General features: G+C 36.2%; 1 protein-coding gene across 2 annotated transcripts in view; it reads right to left on the bottom strand.

Annotated features, from left to right (window-relative positions):
• The window catches only part of IMMP2L (inner mitochondrial membrane peptidase subunit 2), a 905,603-nt gene that overhangs the window by 299,735 nt on the left and 586,816 nt on the right, over positions 1–19,052 (bottom strand). For both annotated transcript variants that reach the window (XM_056118041.1, XM_056118042.1), the window contains exon 5: positions 18,969–19,034. In XM_056118041.1, coding sequence (XP_055974016.1) covers positions 18,969–19,034 — 66 coding nt within the window. The remainder of the gene's footprint in view (positions 1–18,968; positions 19,035–19,052) is intronic.

Below are 19,052 nucleotides of genomic sequence, written 5' to 3'. Positions count from 1 at the left end.
TGGTTTGGCGCATGCCTCAGGCAACTGCAAGCTAATGTCCGAGCTCGCAAAGCAGTGAGAGATGCGATCAAGGAAGACCTCAAAGAGAGAAGAGCAGAAGTGCTGGTAGATGCGGCAAAAGCCGGGAAAAGTATTCGTAAAGGCCGGCTGTCCTTCGCCGACTACAAGACCAAGATGACTGCCCTCCGACGTCCTGATGGATCCATGACATCCTCCAGAACGCAATGGAGAAGATTATCCATGACTTCTACTCAAATTTCTTCGATAGCCATGTCCACCTGCCGAAATACCAAATTCCACAGGATGGATTTGTCATTCCCAATATTCTCCCTTCCGAAATCCAATATGCCATTTTGTAAGTAAAGAAATGAACAGCAAGGTCAGACCTGAACACCTGAAGAACTTGCCGTCAGTAATCATGATTACGCTGGCTTGGCTCTTCACACGCTACCTGTCTGAATGCAAGGTTCTGTCCCAATGGAAAACCAGCAGGACTCTACTACTATACAAGAAGGGAGACATCCACGACATTGGCAATTATCACCTGATCTGCCTATTGTCTGTCATCTACAATTTGTTCACTTGAGTCATCCTGAATCAGATTGGCAGAACACTACATGAAGGACAACCATGAGAGCAAGCCGGGTTCCACAAAGGATTCAGCACCATTGACCATATCCACACGATAACCAAGCTCATTGAGGTTTCTCGGGAGTTCAAGATGCCGCTTTGTCTAATGTTCATTGATTTAAAGAAGGCCTTTGATTCTGTTGAGACGGAATCGATCATTGAAGCCCTAGCCAACCAGGGCATTCAAACTTAATACATCAGGATCCTCTGTGAGCTGTATTATGGATTCACTACCAGGACCTCACCATTATACAAAGAAGTAATCATCCATGACAAGAGAGGGGTTCGGCAGGGTGATACCATTTCACCGAAACTCTTCAGTGTCACCCTCAAGAACATCATGTGACGACTGGAATGGGAAGGAATGGGAGTGAAGACAGATGGTCGGCAACTACACCACCTCCGCTTTGCTGATGACATTGTTCTAATAACACCAAACATTAGCCAAGGGGCACAAATGCTGGCCAGCTTTGATCGTGAGTGTGGAAAGGTAGGACTACAGCTGAATCTTACAAAGACAATGTTTATGAGAAACAGCCTCATTCCTGATGCTCCATTCGCTCTCAACGGAACAACCATCTCCAAATGCAACAGCTATGTGTACCTAGGTCGAGAAGTCAACATGACAAATGACCTGGCACCCAAGCTGCGCAGGAGGAAAAGAGCGGCTTGGAACGCCTTCAAGAGCGTCGAAGAAATAGCTAAGAGGACTAAGAACCTCCGGCTCCGGGCACATCTCTTTGATTCCACTGTTTTTCCTGCATTAACATACGCTTCAGAGACTTGTGCCCTATGCAAACAGGATGAGAATGCTATTCAGGTCTCCCAAAGAGGAATTGAAAGAGCTATGCTTGGAGTATCACAGCGCACTCAAATGAGAGAAAGAATCCGGAGTTCCGACCTCCCTCGACGATCAAGAATCAGGGATGCTGTCTCGTTTGCCAAGGCATCAAAAATCAGATGAGCTGGTCACATAATGACATTTAGAGACAACTGCTGGACTAGAGTCATTACCGACTGGATACCATGGGATGTCAAAAGACCTTGTGGCCGCCCACCTACCAGATGGTCAGACTTATTCATCAATATCATGAATGATCGATTTGAGGCTCTTTGTGTTCCTAGAGTGAACAGACACCATTGGGCTACACTAGCATGCGACAGGGACAAATGGAGATGTTACTGGCGCCCGCTCAAGCAAATCGCTGATTAAAGGGAAGTCAAGTGATCAAGTGATCTTCCATTTAATTCCTTCAGATCCTTTGTCAAAAATGAGCTGACCATAAATATAGGGGTTTATTCTTGGATATTCTATTTGACCCATTGGTCAGAGAGTTTTTACTCCAGTACCAAGCTGTTTTGATTACTATGGCTTTGTAGTATATATTCAAGGCAGCTTGTGAGAAGCCTCCTATTTTCTCGGTTTTTGGTATGGTTTTGGCTATGTGCGCTCTTTTAAGGTTCCACACAAACTTTATAATTGACAGCTCTAACTCCTTTAAGAATGTTGTCTGAATTCGAATAGGGACTGCATTGAATCTGTACAGTAGTTTAGTCACTGTCACTGTCACTGTCCTCCCGTTGTTCATCGATTGGCTCAAGTGAGCCCAGTAACATCTCCATTGTGACAATTGTTACTGTGTTTGGCATATAGAATACATCATGGGGAGCTTGCCAGGTTTTGCCATGGGGTGACATACTCACGGTAGCTTGCTGGGCTCTCCGAGAGGGGTGGAGGGATCAAACTCAGGTCGGCCACATTGGCTGCATGCAAGCCAAATGCCCTACCCGCTGTGCTATAGCTCCAGCCCAGCAGTTTAGTAAGATAGCTATTTTGACAACGTTGAATCTTCCAAACCCTGACATGGATTTTTTTTTCCATTTCCTAAGCTCCTATTTTTTACATGAGCATTTTGAAGTTTTCATGGTAGAAGTTTCTCGACTATTTTGTTAATTTGATTCCTAGGCACTTGATGTTTTTGGAAATTATTTTAAATGGGAAAGACACTTTGATATCTTTTTCCTCTGATTCATTATTTGATACAGGAATGCAAATAATGTTTGTATGTTGACTTTGTAGCTGTCCACTCTGCTGTATCAGTTGTTTCTAGGAGCTTTTGAGTGGATTCTACACATTAAGGTCTTCAATGTATATCATTATGTCATCTGCAAACAGAGATGATTTAACTTCCTCTTTTCCAATTTGTATCCCTTCGATTTCCATTTCTTCCAAGATTATTGTTGTCAAGACTTCTAATACAATGTTGAAAAGAGTGGGGGCAGTGAAAATTCTTGTCTTGTGCCTGATATTAGAAGAATGTCTCCAGTCTTTCACCATTAATAATAATATTCATATGAACTAAGAGATAGCTATTACTAACTTGAAGTTTTTGTTCATCACAATTTAACTGAGGGTGTATCAATTTCAAAATATTATTAGATTTTCTAGCATGAAACATTTAGAGTCTCAAATAGGATCACTTTATGAAAAAAAAACAGAAAATTTTTAATGAAGACTTTACAATTAATATTTCTGACAACAAATACATTCATGTTTTACAAAACTGCAAATGTAGATCATAGTTTCAAAATCTGCTTTTGAAATATGGAATTAATGCTTGTCCCTAAGATGCTATTACTATACATTAACACATATACAAACACACACACATATAACTATTCTTCATAATACTTTAGATTACATTTAAATATTTTCCGTAACCCAAAGAATAACTGGAAGAAGTAAATTGCTTAAATAAATTAAAAAAAAAACAGCCCTGAGGTATTTGCTTCTTCATCTCTGCACTATCAGTTTTGTCCAGCTCAGGTAGATTACACAAAATAATAGTCAAAGAATAATTGGAATTCTAAAGTGGGGCTAATAAAAAGTTATAAATAGCATGGAGGAGAATTCATATAGAGAACTTCTTCAACTGCATGGCTATTCATTTTGCATTAAGAAAAAAATTAGGATAATAAAATTCTTTCAATGTATTCAACTTTTAAAAACATGTAACTGTTTCCTACTGAAGGTTCTCTGCAGAATTGTTAGAGTGTAATAGTTGGCCCCATCCAGCATAAGACAAACATCTTTACTGCCTAGGTACAGACAGGATCTTACTGTTAGGTACAGCAAAGACCTCACTTAGAGTAGCAGAATCAATATTTCCTATTCTGAAGCCTTCTGCCTCAGCTAAAATACAACCAAGGAAAGCATGGATTTTAGGTTAATTTTACTCTTTTATGTAACTAATAAACACAATTAGAAATGAAAATCATATTTTCTCATTAAGGGAATGATAGTAGTAATGTAGACTAAGGGTTAGTAAGTAATGGGTCAAGTTTAATTTAAAATATGTTTCTGTAAATAAAGTTTTATTAGAACATTCATCTTGTATATATATATATATATATATATATATATATATATATATTTCTCTCAGGCTGCAGTATCAGAGTTAAGTAGTGTAGTTACCACATGCAATATGTGTGCTCAGTCCTCTGAGCTCTTTCATGTTCTGAAACATTTTATATGAAAATTCTTGCAAATGTAATAGCATCCATAACTAACTAAAGCAGTAACTTAAATCTGCTCCCTTAATATAATTTGTCCTCTAAACATTTTATTATTTATTTATTTATTTCATCATTGTAAGCTAAACAGTTACTAAGTTGTTCACGATTGGGTTTCAGTCATACAATGTTCCAGTACCTGTTCTTTCACCAGTGTATATTTTCCCACACTAGTGTCCCCAGTTTCCCCCATTTAACTCCCCACCTACAAAATGCCTCTACAGCAGGCACTATTCTCTATCTCTCTCTTTCTGTGTGTGTTTCTCTCTCTCTCTCTCTCTCTCTCTCTCTTGCGTGCATGCTCTTTCATACATACATATACACAATACACACATGCACACACACACACACACACACACTTTCCTTTTGGGCATTATGGTTTGCTTTACAGGTACTGAAAGGTTATCATGTATGTCTCTTCACCTACTTTCAGCATTCAAATTTTGTCCAGAGTAATCATTCCCAATTAACATTGTCATAGTGGTCCCTTCACTATCCAAATTGCCCTCTCCCCCCACTTGTGGCAAGCTTTCAAACATGAATCAGTCCTCCTGGCCCTCATTTCTACTGTCCTTGGGTAATAGTCTCATAGTCCTCTAAATATTTTAAAAGAGAAACAGTGGTCAATGTTAAATTTAAGCAAGGTTAACTGAAATTGCACAAAAATAGAACTATCTGTTCCTTAATTATTAAGTAATTATTCAGGCTGAAATATTCCTTAATCTTTCTAGCATGCTTCTTATGCTTAGTTAAAGAGATATTTTAAGACAATCTTTTTAGCTTCCTACTGAGATAATTATACTTATATGTCTTTTTTCAAAATATTTGACAGACTTACATTACCATGAACAGAGAAAAAATAAAAATCAATATTTAGTTCAAAGGGCTGTACAAAAGTTACAATTTCTCGATATTTTATTTGAATTCCACAATTTCAGAAAGTTATAAAAAGGAATGTAATTAAGCCAGCAGCAAAAATAGCTAACACACTAATACATTAACCAGATTCAGGTATAATGTTCTTCCTGCCAGGAAATATCATGATTCCAAAAGAGTACTTCAGAGATTTTATGTGATTTGGGGGAGAAAAGAAAGAGATGATTGGGGCAGAACTGCAAAGTCAAGTCCCAAAACTCACCCAAAGAGAGAGGCAAAGAGTTTAGAGGAAAAAACAAACAAACAAACAAAAAACAACATCAAAGGCAGAATCTGATTACTATCTTTTAGAAAGTTAAAAAAAAGTATGAGAATACAGCCAAATTTGTGCATTCTGGTGAGACTCCCAATTACAGAGTTTTCTCCTAATTAGGCTAAGTCAATGAGTTTCCTACCTGAAGCATAATAGTTACTTCAGTTAATAGACTACATAGAGGACATGAGGATTCAAACATTTCCTTTAAGATGTGGAGAGTTTAATATGAAGAATATTAAATAATGATTTCATTATTTGTGAGCCAAAATGATAATGTAGATGGTAACATATTTGCTATGCCTGTGGTCATCCCTGGTGCAATCCCCAATATCACATCTATCCAGTTCCACAGGTATCATCAGGAGATAAGCCTGGATACAGAGCCAAGGTCAAGTCCTAAGCTTAGACAGGATGTGGCACCCAAACAAAATTATACTAATTTTTATACTGTCCTTAATTTTACACTATAGTTCCTTCTAGACCACAAATTTTTGCTATTCAGTAACATTACCCTGGTTTCTTTACTCCTTTGACTATTTCAAAACTTACTAAATAAACATTTCTGAATGATCATGGCTGAAAATTCCATTTATTTATTTATTTGCTTTTTTAGTCACAACCAGCAATCCTCAAGGGATACTCCTGCCTCTGCACTCAAATATTACTTCTGGCAATGGTCAGAGGACAACATGGGATGCTGGGGATCAAACCTGGGTGAGGTGCATGCAAGGCAAATGACCTCCCTGCTATACTATTGCTCAGGCTTCTCCAAATTCTTAACAGTTTATCCATAAAATAGCGCTACATAGTCAAAAGACATGCATGTAGTAAACATGAATTCTTACTGATTTATATCAGATATAGTCTGTTTTTTGTGAAATATTCAAAGAAAATATTCTTATAAGAGTTATTTTTTTTTCTGATAATATCCCTATCCTAATGTGAGGCATAGATTAGAAGCGTACACACAGTAAGTATCTCTGGAAGGTGGTTTGAGTTAGAGAGAGAGAGAGAGAGAGAGAGAGAGAGAGAGAGAGAGAGACGGACCTTGCCTCTTTTGCTTCAGATATGTCACTGAGATTAAATTTCCCATCAGTGCCTCTGTTTCCTGACAAAAAAGAAGTTACAGATCTCTTTCTATAGATCTTATCTCAAGTATAAACCCCAAACTAGTCTTTGACATAACACAACTTTAGTCATGCAGATGCATGTCCTCCTACTTTCAAATTATTTGGCACATCCCAGGGTAGCAATTCTATTGTGACCTTTTATTTGTTGCCCTTCTGTCTTTCTACCATATAATAAGCTTCAGATCTATCCATGAGTTTCAATGTTTGCAACCCTAACATAAAGTGCAATGTGTAGCACATCATAAATCATCTGGTCACTCAATTAATAATTTATTAAACAATAACTATACTACCACTAATATCTGCTATTAACTAAACACATGTTATGTGCCAGGGACTGTGAAAATCAAGTTAAATTCATTATTTTAAGACAACTCTGTGAAGTCTGTACAGTTATCATTACCATTTTATAAGTAAGGAAACTCAAGGTTAGAGAAATAAACCAGCTGGGAAAATAACACAAAAGGAACAAAGCTGGAATCCCAAGCAAGTTAGTCTACAGTCACAGTTTGTGTTGTTGGTCTCCACACAGTAGAGAATGTACAAATGAACAACTGTGTAGGAAAGAATAAATGCAAAAGGTTTTCCTATCTAAAAAAAAGATTCGATTTAAGAGAATGTAGATAGAATATAAATTCAGAGAAATCCCTGACAGGACTTGGGATAGTACCACAATAACAGATTCCACCATTATTTAAAAAAGCAATTCAGTCTAATAGGTCTCTTGACTTCTAGCAACTGTTGCATCTTCCCAGATAAAAGAGTTCATGCTATATTTAGTATGAAACCTCTGGAAACCTCGCCGCATTGTTAAATGGATTGCAAAGAAAAAAATGGACTTTAAAAAAAAGTACAATGTTAACATGTTTGCACATAAAATTAAGGCAAATATAGTTAAAATATTTATTGCCAATGTATGCAGTTTTGTATAACAATTCTACTTTTATTCAGCAATATAGCATCAGTGCGATAATCACCTAAAACTACATAAAGATTTCAGAAAAAGTATGGCTTACCCAGCAATGTGTAATTTTTTAGCAAATCAAAGTACAAATGTTCAGAATATCTTTATGTCTCAGATTGACAGCAGAAGAAAAATGATTATTTTCCACAAATCCTCTTGTTTAGTAGTAGCTAAACTCTTGGCAGAAAGTGGAACATTTACTTTTACTGATCAAGCTGTAAAAGCAAATATCTGTTAAATATAGCACTAGTTAGGCCCTAAATACTAAAAAAAAAAAAATTAAAATTAAAAAGTATACCATGCCATTTTGATTTTGTTTTCTAAATCAAGTTTCAGGGCTCAAATTAAACCAGGCTAAAGAACCTCAGAGATTTCTGAAACCTTCTGTTGAAATTACAAACAGCTAGGACCCAGTGTATAAATATGTTCTTGTCCTCAAAAGCAATCACCTGCCCGAGAAAATATATGAAACAAACAACAATCACAGAAACTGACCAACTACGGTGTTTGTTTCCATGTTCTTAACTGTTTTATTCATTAATTTTATCAGGGTGCTAGAACTGTTTTGTTTTTCTGCCCCTTCTGTTAAAATACAATGCATTCTAAATTCCTAATCTACCAACAACACCATAAATCAATGCCTGGTCTTCAAAGAGAGACACATAGATACATTACACTTCTATTATTCAAAGCTACTGCACCTAAAATTTTTAAAAAAAAGTTATTAAACAAGCATTATTTTTAGTTTTACAGAGGAAAATTCAATTAAGTTCTGTTTTTCTTCCTAAAAAGCTTCACTATTTGCTGGAACATAATATAATTCAACCATCTGTGATAGGCCAATATTGATTTCCCTATCTTTAATAGCACATTTAAAAAATCAACAAGCTTTAAAATGTTTATTTTCTGGTGATTCAATGGATTTTTTTTTGCTAATGCTAGAAAGTTATTTTTAATAAATTAGGTTGTTTAGATATTTTACAATATAGTCTCTGGACTGGAAGAGAAATTATAATTTAAATATTTTTGTGGTGAGTCTCTTGATTCTCTATGTCAGAATGCTCTATATTATCATACTTATCCATAAGACTATTGATCTTACCTGACTGCTCCAAAAACCAGTAAGAGTTTCTATTTTATATGAGCATCTCTTGGAACTCTCTTGAACAAGGAGGTCCACTACTTACATAAAATAACAGTATGAGAAATAAATTAAAAAGTAGAGTACATTTTATTGGTAGGGTGACCACTCTAACAATTTGTCTTTGGAATTCAAGTTATGTTGATAGTTATAATATAATAAATGCTATCATCCTTTACTCTCCTCACTGGGGTCTAATAAAACACTATTAATTTTTGTATGAGGTTACTAACTACCTGCAGTCTCTGATTTAAAAAAAAAATCTATAAAGTTATTTTCACCGAGTAAGAGAAAAAAGGATGCTAAATTTTATTTCTGATCATCCTCCCAAAAAATCTGTAAAACAGAAATGAGTCACATAAAAATATGTTGATACCTTAATTTTCAATGTGATTGATTTACAGCGACTTGCTATAGTTTAGTGCTTTGTATTAATTTTTAGCCTTTACCAAAATGATACTCAGTCACTATGGATTAATCAGAAAAAAACAAATGACTACAAAAAAATAGTTTGAGAGAACTAATGGATTTGTCCTGATACTACTTTCATTAGCTTTTTACTGTTTGTGTTATTGATAAGAATACCCATTTTGGTTAACATTATGGAAATTACTACATACCTTAAAAAGCTAACTAGAGAACCAAGCAATTCCGTTGTGATTTTAATCAACACTGGCATCACGATAGAATTTTCAGATCCACAAATTATTTTTTTATTTTTTAACAGTCTTCCAAGTATTTGTCTGAGTCTCAGGGGGTGGAGGCTACTTAGATTCCAATTTTTACCCTGTCAATAAAATCATAATCACTACGATTATAAATTATATGGCTATTTTTATGAGTCACTCTGAAAGCAGCAAATCATACTAGTCCCCACTCGTGTCACAAACAATGACACTTAACAACTTTTAGAAGAAGTTAGATATAATTTTTTTTCAAGCAAAAAATACTTTGACCAGTTATACAGGTCAAACCGTATCTCTTTAGTGTTTTAGCTGACAAGAGTGATCCTATTAAAATGCGAATTTGACCATATTGCTTCAAGTCTCAAAACCCTTCACTGTTTCTTGCCCTCCCACTTGTTAAAATAAAATCAAAGGTCCTTACTATGACCTATAAGACTTTGCAAACCTTAGGCAGAGTCTTTTGTAATTCTTAAACTCACGGAATAAAAGCCTATCTTAGATTTGCCTTTGTTATTCCCTTGGCCTCAACCACTCTTCCTGTGTGACTCTACTCTGTCATCAATTTAGATGTGCTCAAATGGTGTCTCCTTTATGGGGGTCAATGCAACACACAGCAGTATCTGAGGACCACTCCCTATTGTGTGAGGGGTAATTGTGTGGTGTTGGAAGTCAAACGTGAGATTCCTGTATATAAAGCCTGGACTTCAGCATTTTGAGCCATCTCCTTGGTCCCATAATATCTTCTGTTGAGACATTTACACTGAAGGGAAGTCTGGTTCTGATTAGAGGCCTGATTCTCAGTTCTGCCTTTACCAAATGTGTGTATTGTCTCACCCTGCAAAGAGAAGTCTTGTCCCAATTAGGGGAAGCTAGCACATTACATATTGTCTCATCACAATTTGTTTGCATAATATCACTCACCCTGTCATATGCAAACCTCACTCTGCATATTTCCCTCTTTAGCTTTAAGCAAGACCCCTGTATAAGTGTAGCTAAAATCTTGAGGGTGTGCTAAAGCCATACTGGTACCAAATAGTTACTTTTTTAACTTGTTCCTCAGACTGTGTGTCTTTGTCTTCCCTTTGCCAGGCAAATCTGCAGCAATATAGTATATATTCCTCCTAAAAATAGAATTCCTACACCCAAGTCTTATTCTTTATATATCAATTTCTCTTATTTCTTCCTATTACATAATGACACTGTATTAAGTATGATACATCTGTTTATTGCCTTATTCCAAACATCAGAGTACAACAAACTTGGTATCATTTGTTCATTTACCTATCTCCACTATTAACACATTAAATAAATTCTTTTGAGGCATAGACTGTCAGTGAATTGACTAAATGAAAGATAGTCTGATTATCTAAAACAAATTTTAAATTTGAATTGAAATATTTTGACTTCTTAACCTGAAGTTCATGACTTCCACAACTGTACATAATCTTTAAATCAATTTTCTCTAAAGGAAAACATCATGGATTATTACTAAATCTGTAAATATGTGAAAACACCTATTATGAGATAAATTTTCTATATATATAGATATATGTGTATATCTATATATATATATATATTAGAATTAGGGCTGGAGCCATAGCACAGCAGTAGGGCGTTTGCCTTGCACGCAGCCAACATGGCCGACCTGAGCTCGATTCCTCCGCCCCTCTCGGAGAGCCCAGCAAGCTACCGAGAGTATTTTGCCTGCACGGCAGAGCCTGGCAAGCTAGCCGTGATGTATTCGATATGCCAAACACAGTAACAACAAAGTCTCCAATGGAGACATTACTGGGACCACTCGAGCAAATTGATGAACAACAGGAGGACCGTGATATGACTGTGATATATTAGAATTAAAACCACCACCCTAACAGTATGCATCGGCCTAATACTTCTATCTGTTCTATAAGAGAAACACAAATTACAATATATGTATGCAAGGATATTCACTTCATCTTAATTTTTCAACACATATTACTGAATGTAATTCTTTTAAAAAATTAAAGTTTATCTTGAGACCAGAGAAATGGCTTAAGAGCAAAGGCATATGGTTTGCATGTAAGGGCCCGGATTCACACCCCAGAACCATAGTCCCACACAGACCACTAGGAATGTTCCCTGAAAAACAGAAAACAAAAAATCAAAACAAACAAAAATCCCCTAAAAAGGTCATCTTTCACAGAAAGAAATGTCATAGCAACTACCAAGAGGAACAATTCTAATATTGACAGTGACATTTCAAATGGTTATCTTGCAAAGGGGCCGCTAATTGTGTTGTTTAGAGACAGGGAACCTCATCTAGATGGGTATTGTCCATGCCTATGAGATAATGACAAGTGATTCCTTATAGCTTCAGGATTCATATGAGATATTGGACTAGACACAGATATGCAAGCCAGAGAATCATACTTATCTTAAAGGTAGCTCATTAACTGGTTGATAAAGCCCTGTAGGTGCTACATCTATAACCCAAAGGGGCACACTCTCTCAAGATCTCTGAAGCATGTGTCATATTATCCAAGGAATCCAGTAGTAGGCAAAGGGGCAAAAGTCTACTGAAATACAAGCCAAGCAAAAGCCGTGTTCCAGGAGACTGAAAGTGCAAGTAAACAGAATCTCCAAGTCCTGCTGCATGGATGTTCTGTTTTTGTAAGAAGCTGAGGTTAAAAACTGACTTCTGCCATACCTTTTTGCCCAGGTATCTTTTTTTTTTTTGCTAGACAAAGTGTTTTGTATTGCTTATTATAGATATAATATAATGTCGCGTGGCTGCAATCACAACCGCGCGCTCAAAGAATTCTAAGATTTTAATAAATAGGGTCTGAAGAAATTGCTGCAGCAAGTAGCTGGGGTCCAAGATTTGTTCATGTGTCTCTGGATCATGGCCATCTGGTAGCTTAAGTTGATGGTGGGCGATGTGACATCATCTCAAGTTCCATCGAGGCAGGGGGAAGGAGGGCCTACTCCTCCCCTGTCCTGAGAGACTTGGGATTTGCTATCATCACAAACTTGTACCTGGTACTTCTTGCTGGCTTCTAGAAAACGGCGACCACTGGAGCTCTTAGAGGGCAGGTGGAGGGACGACACCCGCCCTTGTCTGGATAGCCCAGCAGAGAAGGCCTTTTGCAAAGTCCAAGGTCATCTCTGCTGCAAGTTACTCAGGTCCAAGATACACCTGTGTGTCTCTGAATTGTGGTCATGTGGGAGATTTAAGTAGACGGTGGGCAGATGTGACATCATCTCTGCGATCTATCGGGGTGGGGGGAGGGGGGTCCACTCCTCCCCTGTCCCTTGAGACTTGGGATTTGCCATCACCTCAAATTTGTACCTGCCCGGGTATCTTTAAAACAGGTGTTCTTTAAATCCCATATATGGACTCCGAGGTAGTACAAAAGTAAAGGTGCATGCCTTGCATTAGACCAAGCTCCACACAATCTCCAAAGTACTGCTGAATGCTCCTCGGGAGGTCCAAACCTAAACCCAGATGGGACCCTAAAGATCTTGGAACAAGCAAGCAGCACCCATCCTTCCTGCCCCAGCAGGCCTTGGGCTTTGCTCTGAGAGGTGATTTCTCTGTGCAAAATAAAATAAAGTATATTGCACTAAAACTATGGGTATGGGGATTTGTTTGACTTTAGTATTGTTTTGGTAACCTGAAGAAGTTTAAGGTGCTTCATCTCCAAAATTATGGTTTCCCCTTCTGACTTCTAATTAGTAGCATTTAAAATAAAATCACTACAAAACCTCCAGTAAGTGCAGTCAGTTTCACAACGTCAGCCACCTATCCAACAAACCCCCAACTGATTAATTTATATACTATCAATTTTTCCACCCTTTCTAAAATTCTAGGGCCTTATATTTGTGTTATCTAATGTACTAGGCAATTCAGTATTTTTTGTAGTAAAGGGGAGCTAGAAAATTCACAATAAATAAAACACTTTGCCTTCTATAAACTCTGGCATCAACAGACTGCTGACTTCTCAGAGTAGACAGCTTATTTAAAATGTTTCTATATGTTCTAGCATTTCAGACTTTGGGTCACGGGCAAAGAAGTACATTGGTAAAAGAGGCTTTCTTTCCTAAATACCCCTTAATGTTTTCAACATTATTGGAAAATCACAATAGGGGTTCTCAGCAAGAAGATAGATGAGTAAAATTTGCCAAACTCTCCACACAATCTCAACTAACTAATAGAGTGAAATACAGTTTTGGGAAAAGACCAGACAGAGAACAGAGGAAAGTTTTCATTCGAAGAAGCAGTAGGAGACCCTGTTGAGGGTAGGAATAATAACCGGATGGCCACGTGGTCCTCCACAATGCGGAGCCTTGCAAAGGAATATAGACAGTGACTGGAGCTTCAAGGGCTCACAGACATTATTAGGGCTTTGATATTTGCTTGAGGGGAAGCCACGAAAAAAAAAAACACAACAGTAAGTGCTTCCACTAAATGCTGGCAATATGAACACCACATATCTAGCTAGCAAAGAACCACAGAACCAAGGCAAAGGCAAGAGATATCCCCATACATCAAGCACACCAAATAATTCCCATGACCCTGTATAGGGTGGTGGTGTTTGAGAGGCAGGAGAGACCCAACAGCTTAGTCTGTGACTCCCTGGTGTAGGCAACTAAAGTCTGAGCCTCAGTGTGAGGACAGGGGGCAGAGTGATGTGACAGAGTGATGTGAAACTTGCTGGTAACTGAATGAACTCTAGCTACGGTCTCCTTGTAAGAGAGGCTTTTCTCTATGTGTGACTTATTTCATGCTGGGTATCTGTTCCTGAGGTCATCATTGGGACTGTATTCACCTATGGTACTTCCAGCCTCTAGTCAGAGCCCAGAAGACCCCAACTGAAGATAGTGGTCAAATTAATTTTTTCCCCCTTTTCTTCTTTTGCCATTTTAAACTCCTGCACATAGAACTGTAAGCTCTGAATGCAGCTGAGTGTGGCGCCAAAACAAAACAAAATGACTGACCACCCCCCAAAAATGTAATGTGCTTTATTTGTAAAAATATTAATTAAAAGTGAAACAATTCAAACATCTAGGAATATATATTCAATTATTAATCTAGACCACAGAAATTCTAGAGTCTTTAGATTCACTGTTTTTAAAGAAAAATAAATTATTTTTAATTGAAAAATTAAAAAGTAATATTTCTATACCATTAATATGCATACAATTTTGTTTTGTTTTGAACCACACCTGGTAATGCTAAAGACTTCTTCCTGGCTCTGTGACCAGGGGTAAATTTTGGTGCTTGATGCCTGGGATTAAACTAGAGTGAACCACGCTCAAGGCAAATATCTTAATCCCTCTACTTCAAGTTAAATAAATTTGACAAGGCTTCAAGTTAAATAAATTTTAGAGTCTATGTAGCAAGTAGGAAGATCCTGAGCCTCACTTCTTACGATTTTTTACTTACTGCTCCACAAAAAAAAAAGATATAGAGAACGACCTATGTCCATTTGTAGACTTAGAACAAAGAAGTAGACTTCATACATTTGGGTTGCAGTAGTGGGGAAAGAAAGAGTAACCCATCCCATTATGCTTTATCCTCTACACCATTAAATCTTATTCTAGTCTCTGCCTGTTAGTCCAACCTACACATTTACTAAAGTTTGATACAAGCTGAGCTTTTTGATTACATAGAATTTTTACATATTGTCAAGCTTTGCAATCTCACATTGCTGAGTATAATAATAATAAAATATAATTATATATCAATAAAATAAATGATAACAATAATTAATATATCATATTAATACTATAATAATAATATGAATTAACCCTAAGAAGTAAAATCTTTTGGGATTATATGTACAATAAATGCCTGCATTCCTAATTCTATTACATCATTTAGATGAAATTTGTACCTATTTTATTGACTGATTATTTTGTTTTTTATAAATTGTTCTTTGCTGTAAGACTGAAAAAACATAATTTAGTCAATGAAATCATAGAATTAATTGTTTTTAATATATTCACAATAATGTGATATTATAATGAGGTTCTATTTTGGAACATTTTTATACCCCCACAAAAACTGTAGACATTTTTAGCACTTCCCATTCTCCTTCTTCTATATCCCTGGGAAACACAATCTACTTTTTGGGCCAATGAATTTGCATATTCTAGACATTTCATATAATTAGAATCATATATGTGGTCTTTGTGATGTGATTCCTTTATTTAGTATAATGTTTCCAGGGCTTGCTGAATCATTCTTTGAAAATAATTTATATCATATTCACATAAACTTTTTTCCAAATATAGGAAACTTATTTTGAGGGTGAGTTGAGGACTGGTCCATACCCAGTTGTGCTCAGGGCTTATTCCTGGCACTCTGGTCAGAGGTCACTCCAGACAGTGCTCAGGGGATCGAAAAGACTGGCCATGTTCAAGGCCATGTTTAACTCTTTTACTACCTCTCTGGCCCCTAAAACTGTATTTTTGATATTCATATGGTTTTCAAAATATATTGTTCTTGCAAGTTTCCTTCTTTCTGAAACTAGAAAGCTAATTCCGCTCTTGAAATTAATAAAACAGTCACCGATTTTTATAAATTTATAATGCATGTCTTATAGGAAATGAAAACTAAGCTGTTTCATGTTAACATACTCATATATCACTAAAATCACATTATTATAAGCACACATTCATTTCCCTCATAATGGACATTCTATTTAAAGAATCAAAATCAAATAAGTTGATTACTCTCTACCTCTTGTAAATCAAAATATAAACAAACCAATACCCAATGAGTAAATGCACTGAACAGATTCTTTGTCAAGAATATATGTGATGACGAGTAAGCACATAAAAAGATGATAAACATTATAGCCGTCAGGAAAATGCAAATCAAAATCACAAGATTTTACTTCACACCCATTAGGATGGCTATAAGTAAACTGCTCATAATGCCAAGTGCCAAGTGTTGGCTCGGAAGCAGATAAAACACACACACACACACACACACACACACACACACACACATACAACCAAAAACTGGAACACTTTTATATTGCTAGCAGGAAGAACACAGTTCTTTTACAGATACGTTTTATGGCTGTTTTTAGTACCTATTTTAAAAAAACTTTATTATCATTGAGATAACTTGGTGTGCAACAGTGTTAATATTTATGCTTTTGCTGTACAAACTTATTGCACCTCCATACCAGCAAACTGCCCAAACCCTGCCAACATTGTCCTTATTTCAATTCTAGACCCCTCATCTATCCCTGGATATGGTGGTTTTGCTTTCAGAGTTCACGAGGGAAAAACAGCCATTTTAAAAGAAATGGAAAGTTACTTAAAATCTAAATACAAGATCAGAAAGATAATACAGGAGTCAAGGTTGTTGCCTTGCACGAGGATGACCCCAGTCCAAATTCTGGCACCACACGTGGTCCTCCGAGAACTGCCAAGACTCACTCCTGGGCACAAAGCCAGGAATAGTCCCTGAACATTGACCGCTATGATGCTAAAACATATAAATAAGCAAACAAACATATAAATACATAAACTTATCTTAGCACCTTGCATTCCTATAAGGGATGCATATTAAAAGGAAGGAAAGCATATTTCTACCCTGAACCAAACGTCCAGTAACATTGTGAGATTTGTTACTGTGTTTGGCATATCAAATATGTCATGAGTAGCTTGACAGGCTTTGCCATGCAGGTGAGATACTCTTCAGTAGCTTGCTGGGCTCTCTGAGAGGGACAGAGGAATCAAACTCGGGTCAGCCCGGTTGGCTGCATACAAGGCAAATGCCCTACCCACTGTGCTATCGCTCCAGCCCAACTTGTGAGTAGATAAACAAAATGTAGTAGGTCCATATGTCATAAATAATAATAATAATAATAATAATAATAATAAAAGACTAAATATATAAACATAACACAGAGGAATAAATAATGATTATGCTATGAATGAAGCTAAATACAACAATCTAAATATGATTTAATAGCCATTTAAATAAAATATCTAGAAAAGGTATAAGATCTGTGGCTCCCTGATACTCGGACTGAAGGAAGTCAGAGTTAAGTCCAAATCAGAGCAGGGGTCCTCTGAAGGTTGCAAAAATGTTCAAAACCTATCATGGTGAGAATTGCACAATTATATAAAGTTTTACTAAAACTCATTGAACTATATGTTTCTGGAACCAGGGAGATAGCTCAATCGGCTCAAGACATCCTCTGCTCTTGAAGTCCTGATATGATCTTAAGCACTGCACAGTCCCCTAAGTATGGCCAGGACTACTAATCCCTGAACAAAAGCTGAGAGTAGCCCCTGAGCACCACAGGGTTTGGCCAAAAGTGACCAAAAAGAAAAAAAATTCTTTCTGAATATAGGTTACAGAGAGTTTTGATCTTCACATTTTATATACTGACAACTTCTTTAAAGAAAATAAACAAAATGGGACATGAGCTATACCAATACTTCATGACTAAATTTTAAACACTGATCTAGATTTATCAACAAGCAGTATAATTACTATACATTGTTACAATTCTTATTACTACAACACGATTTTTTGAAGCAACTACTTTTAATTTCTGATTCAAAAGCTTTTGTTTCACGTCTTTTCCCATTTCCCCTCCTTTTACAAGTGTATCTGCTTATTGCACTTCACTTTATTGTGCTTCACAGATAATGCATTGATTGTTTTTTTTTTTTTTAATAAACCAAAGGTTGTGTCAAATCTTCACTGAGCAAGTCTATCAGTGTGTTTCTCCAGTAGTAAATGATCACTTTATATCTCATTTTGGTAATGTTCACAATATTCAGTTTATTACTTTTATTATGTCTGTTATGGTGATCAGCAATAAGTAAATTTTTCATGTCACTAAACTGTTTGGGGGACAACACAAGCCATGCTCATATAAAACTGAATTTAGTCAATGAATGTGTATATTCTGACTATTCCCTCAACCTGCCATCACCCAATCTTTCTCTTTCCTTCCAGACTCTCTACTCCCTGAAACAGAGCAATACTGATTATGCTATTTAATAAAAAATACATGTTTTCCTCACTGGTAATAAAAAGCTAGGAATGATTAAACTTAATGAAAAAAGCATGTCAAAAGCTATATACCATCTCACATAAGGCACACTTAATGGTATTGCATGAACACAATGTCTATATACAACGGAAAAAATTCAATTTTGTGTAACTGTCTTTACTGCAATACTAGTTTTGTTGCAATGGGTCTGGATTCCCACCAACAATATCTCCCAAGTGTATATGTTTTCCTATAAATGATTACACATAGTTTCTGTATTTGCTTCTAATATAATAAAAATATTCTTGAATTCATCTAAAATAAACTGGATGTCATAATCTAAAATAATTGTACTAATTTAATTTCTGAAAAACAATGAATTAATGGTCATTTAAGAAAACATGATTAATTTTTACTTCTTATTTTATGGATGCCTTAAATAAAAGGATAATATAAACAAAAATGTATATACACCTCTCATCCTGAAACAGTTATCTTGCTTGCTAAAGATTTACCAGTTCTTCTAGATGATCCCTGAAGTTTAGTCCACTTTGAACTAAGATGTCCTTTCTAAGTACTTTTATTTAAAACCAACCAAAAAGTTATTAATAATGTAACTCAAAACCAATAGTTAAATTACTTACTTTACAATGTCTCCCTCAAGAGCAATCACCCTCTTAATAATCTTCTGTTCTGGGTTTTTAGGTGACCTGAAATAAGAGGTTACA

This window comes from Sorex fumeus, unplaced genomic scaffold, assembly GCF_029834395.1.
Source record: "Sorex fumeus unplaced genomic scaffold, SorFum_2.1 ptg000037l, whole genome shotgun sequence".
Classification (NCBI taxonomy): Eukaryota; Metazoa; Chordata; class Mammalia; order Eulipotyphla; family Soricidae; genus Sorex; species Sorex fumeus.
Note: the sequence above shows the minus strand (reverse complement) of the source record. Positions and strands in the feature narration are given on the sequence as shown.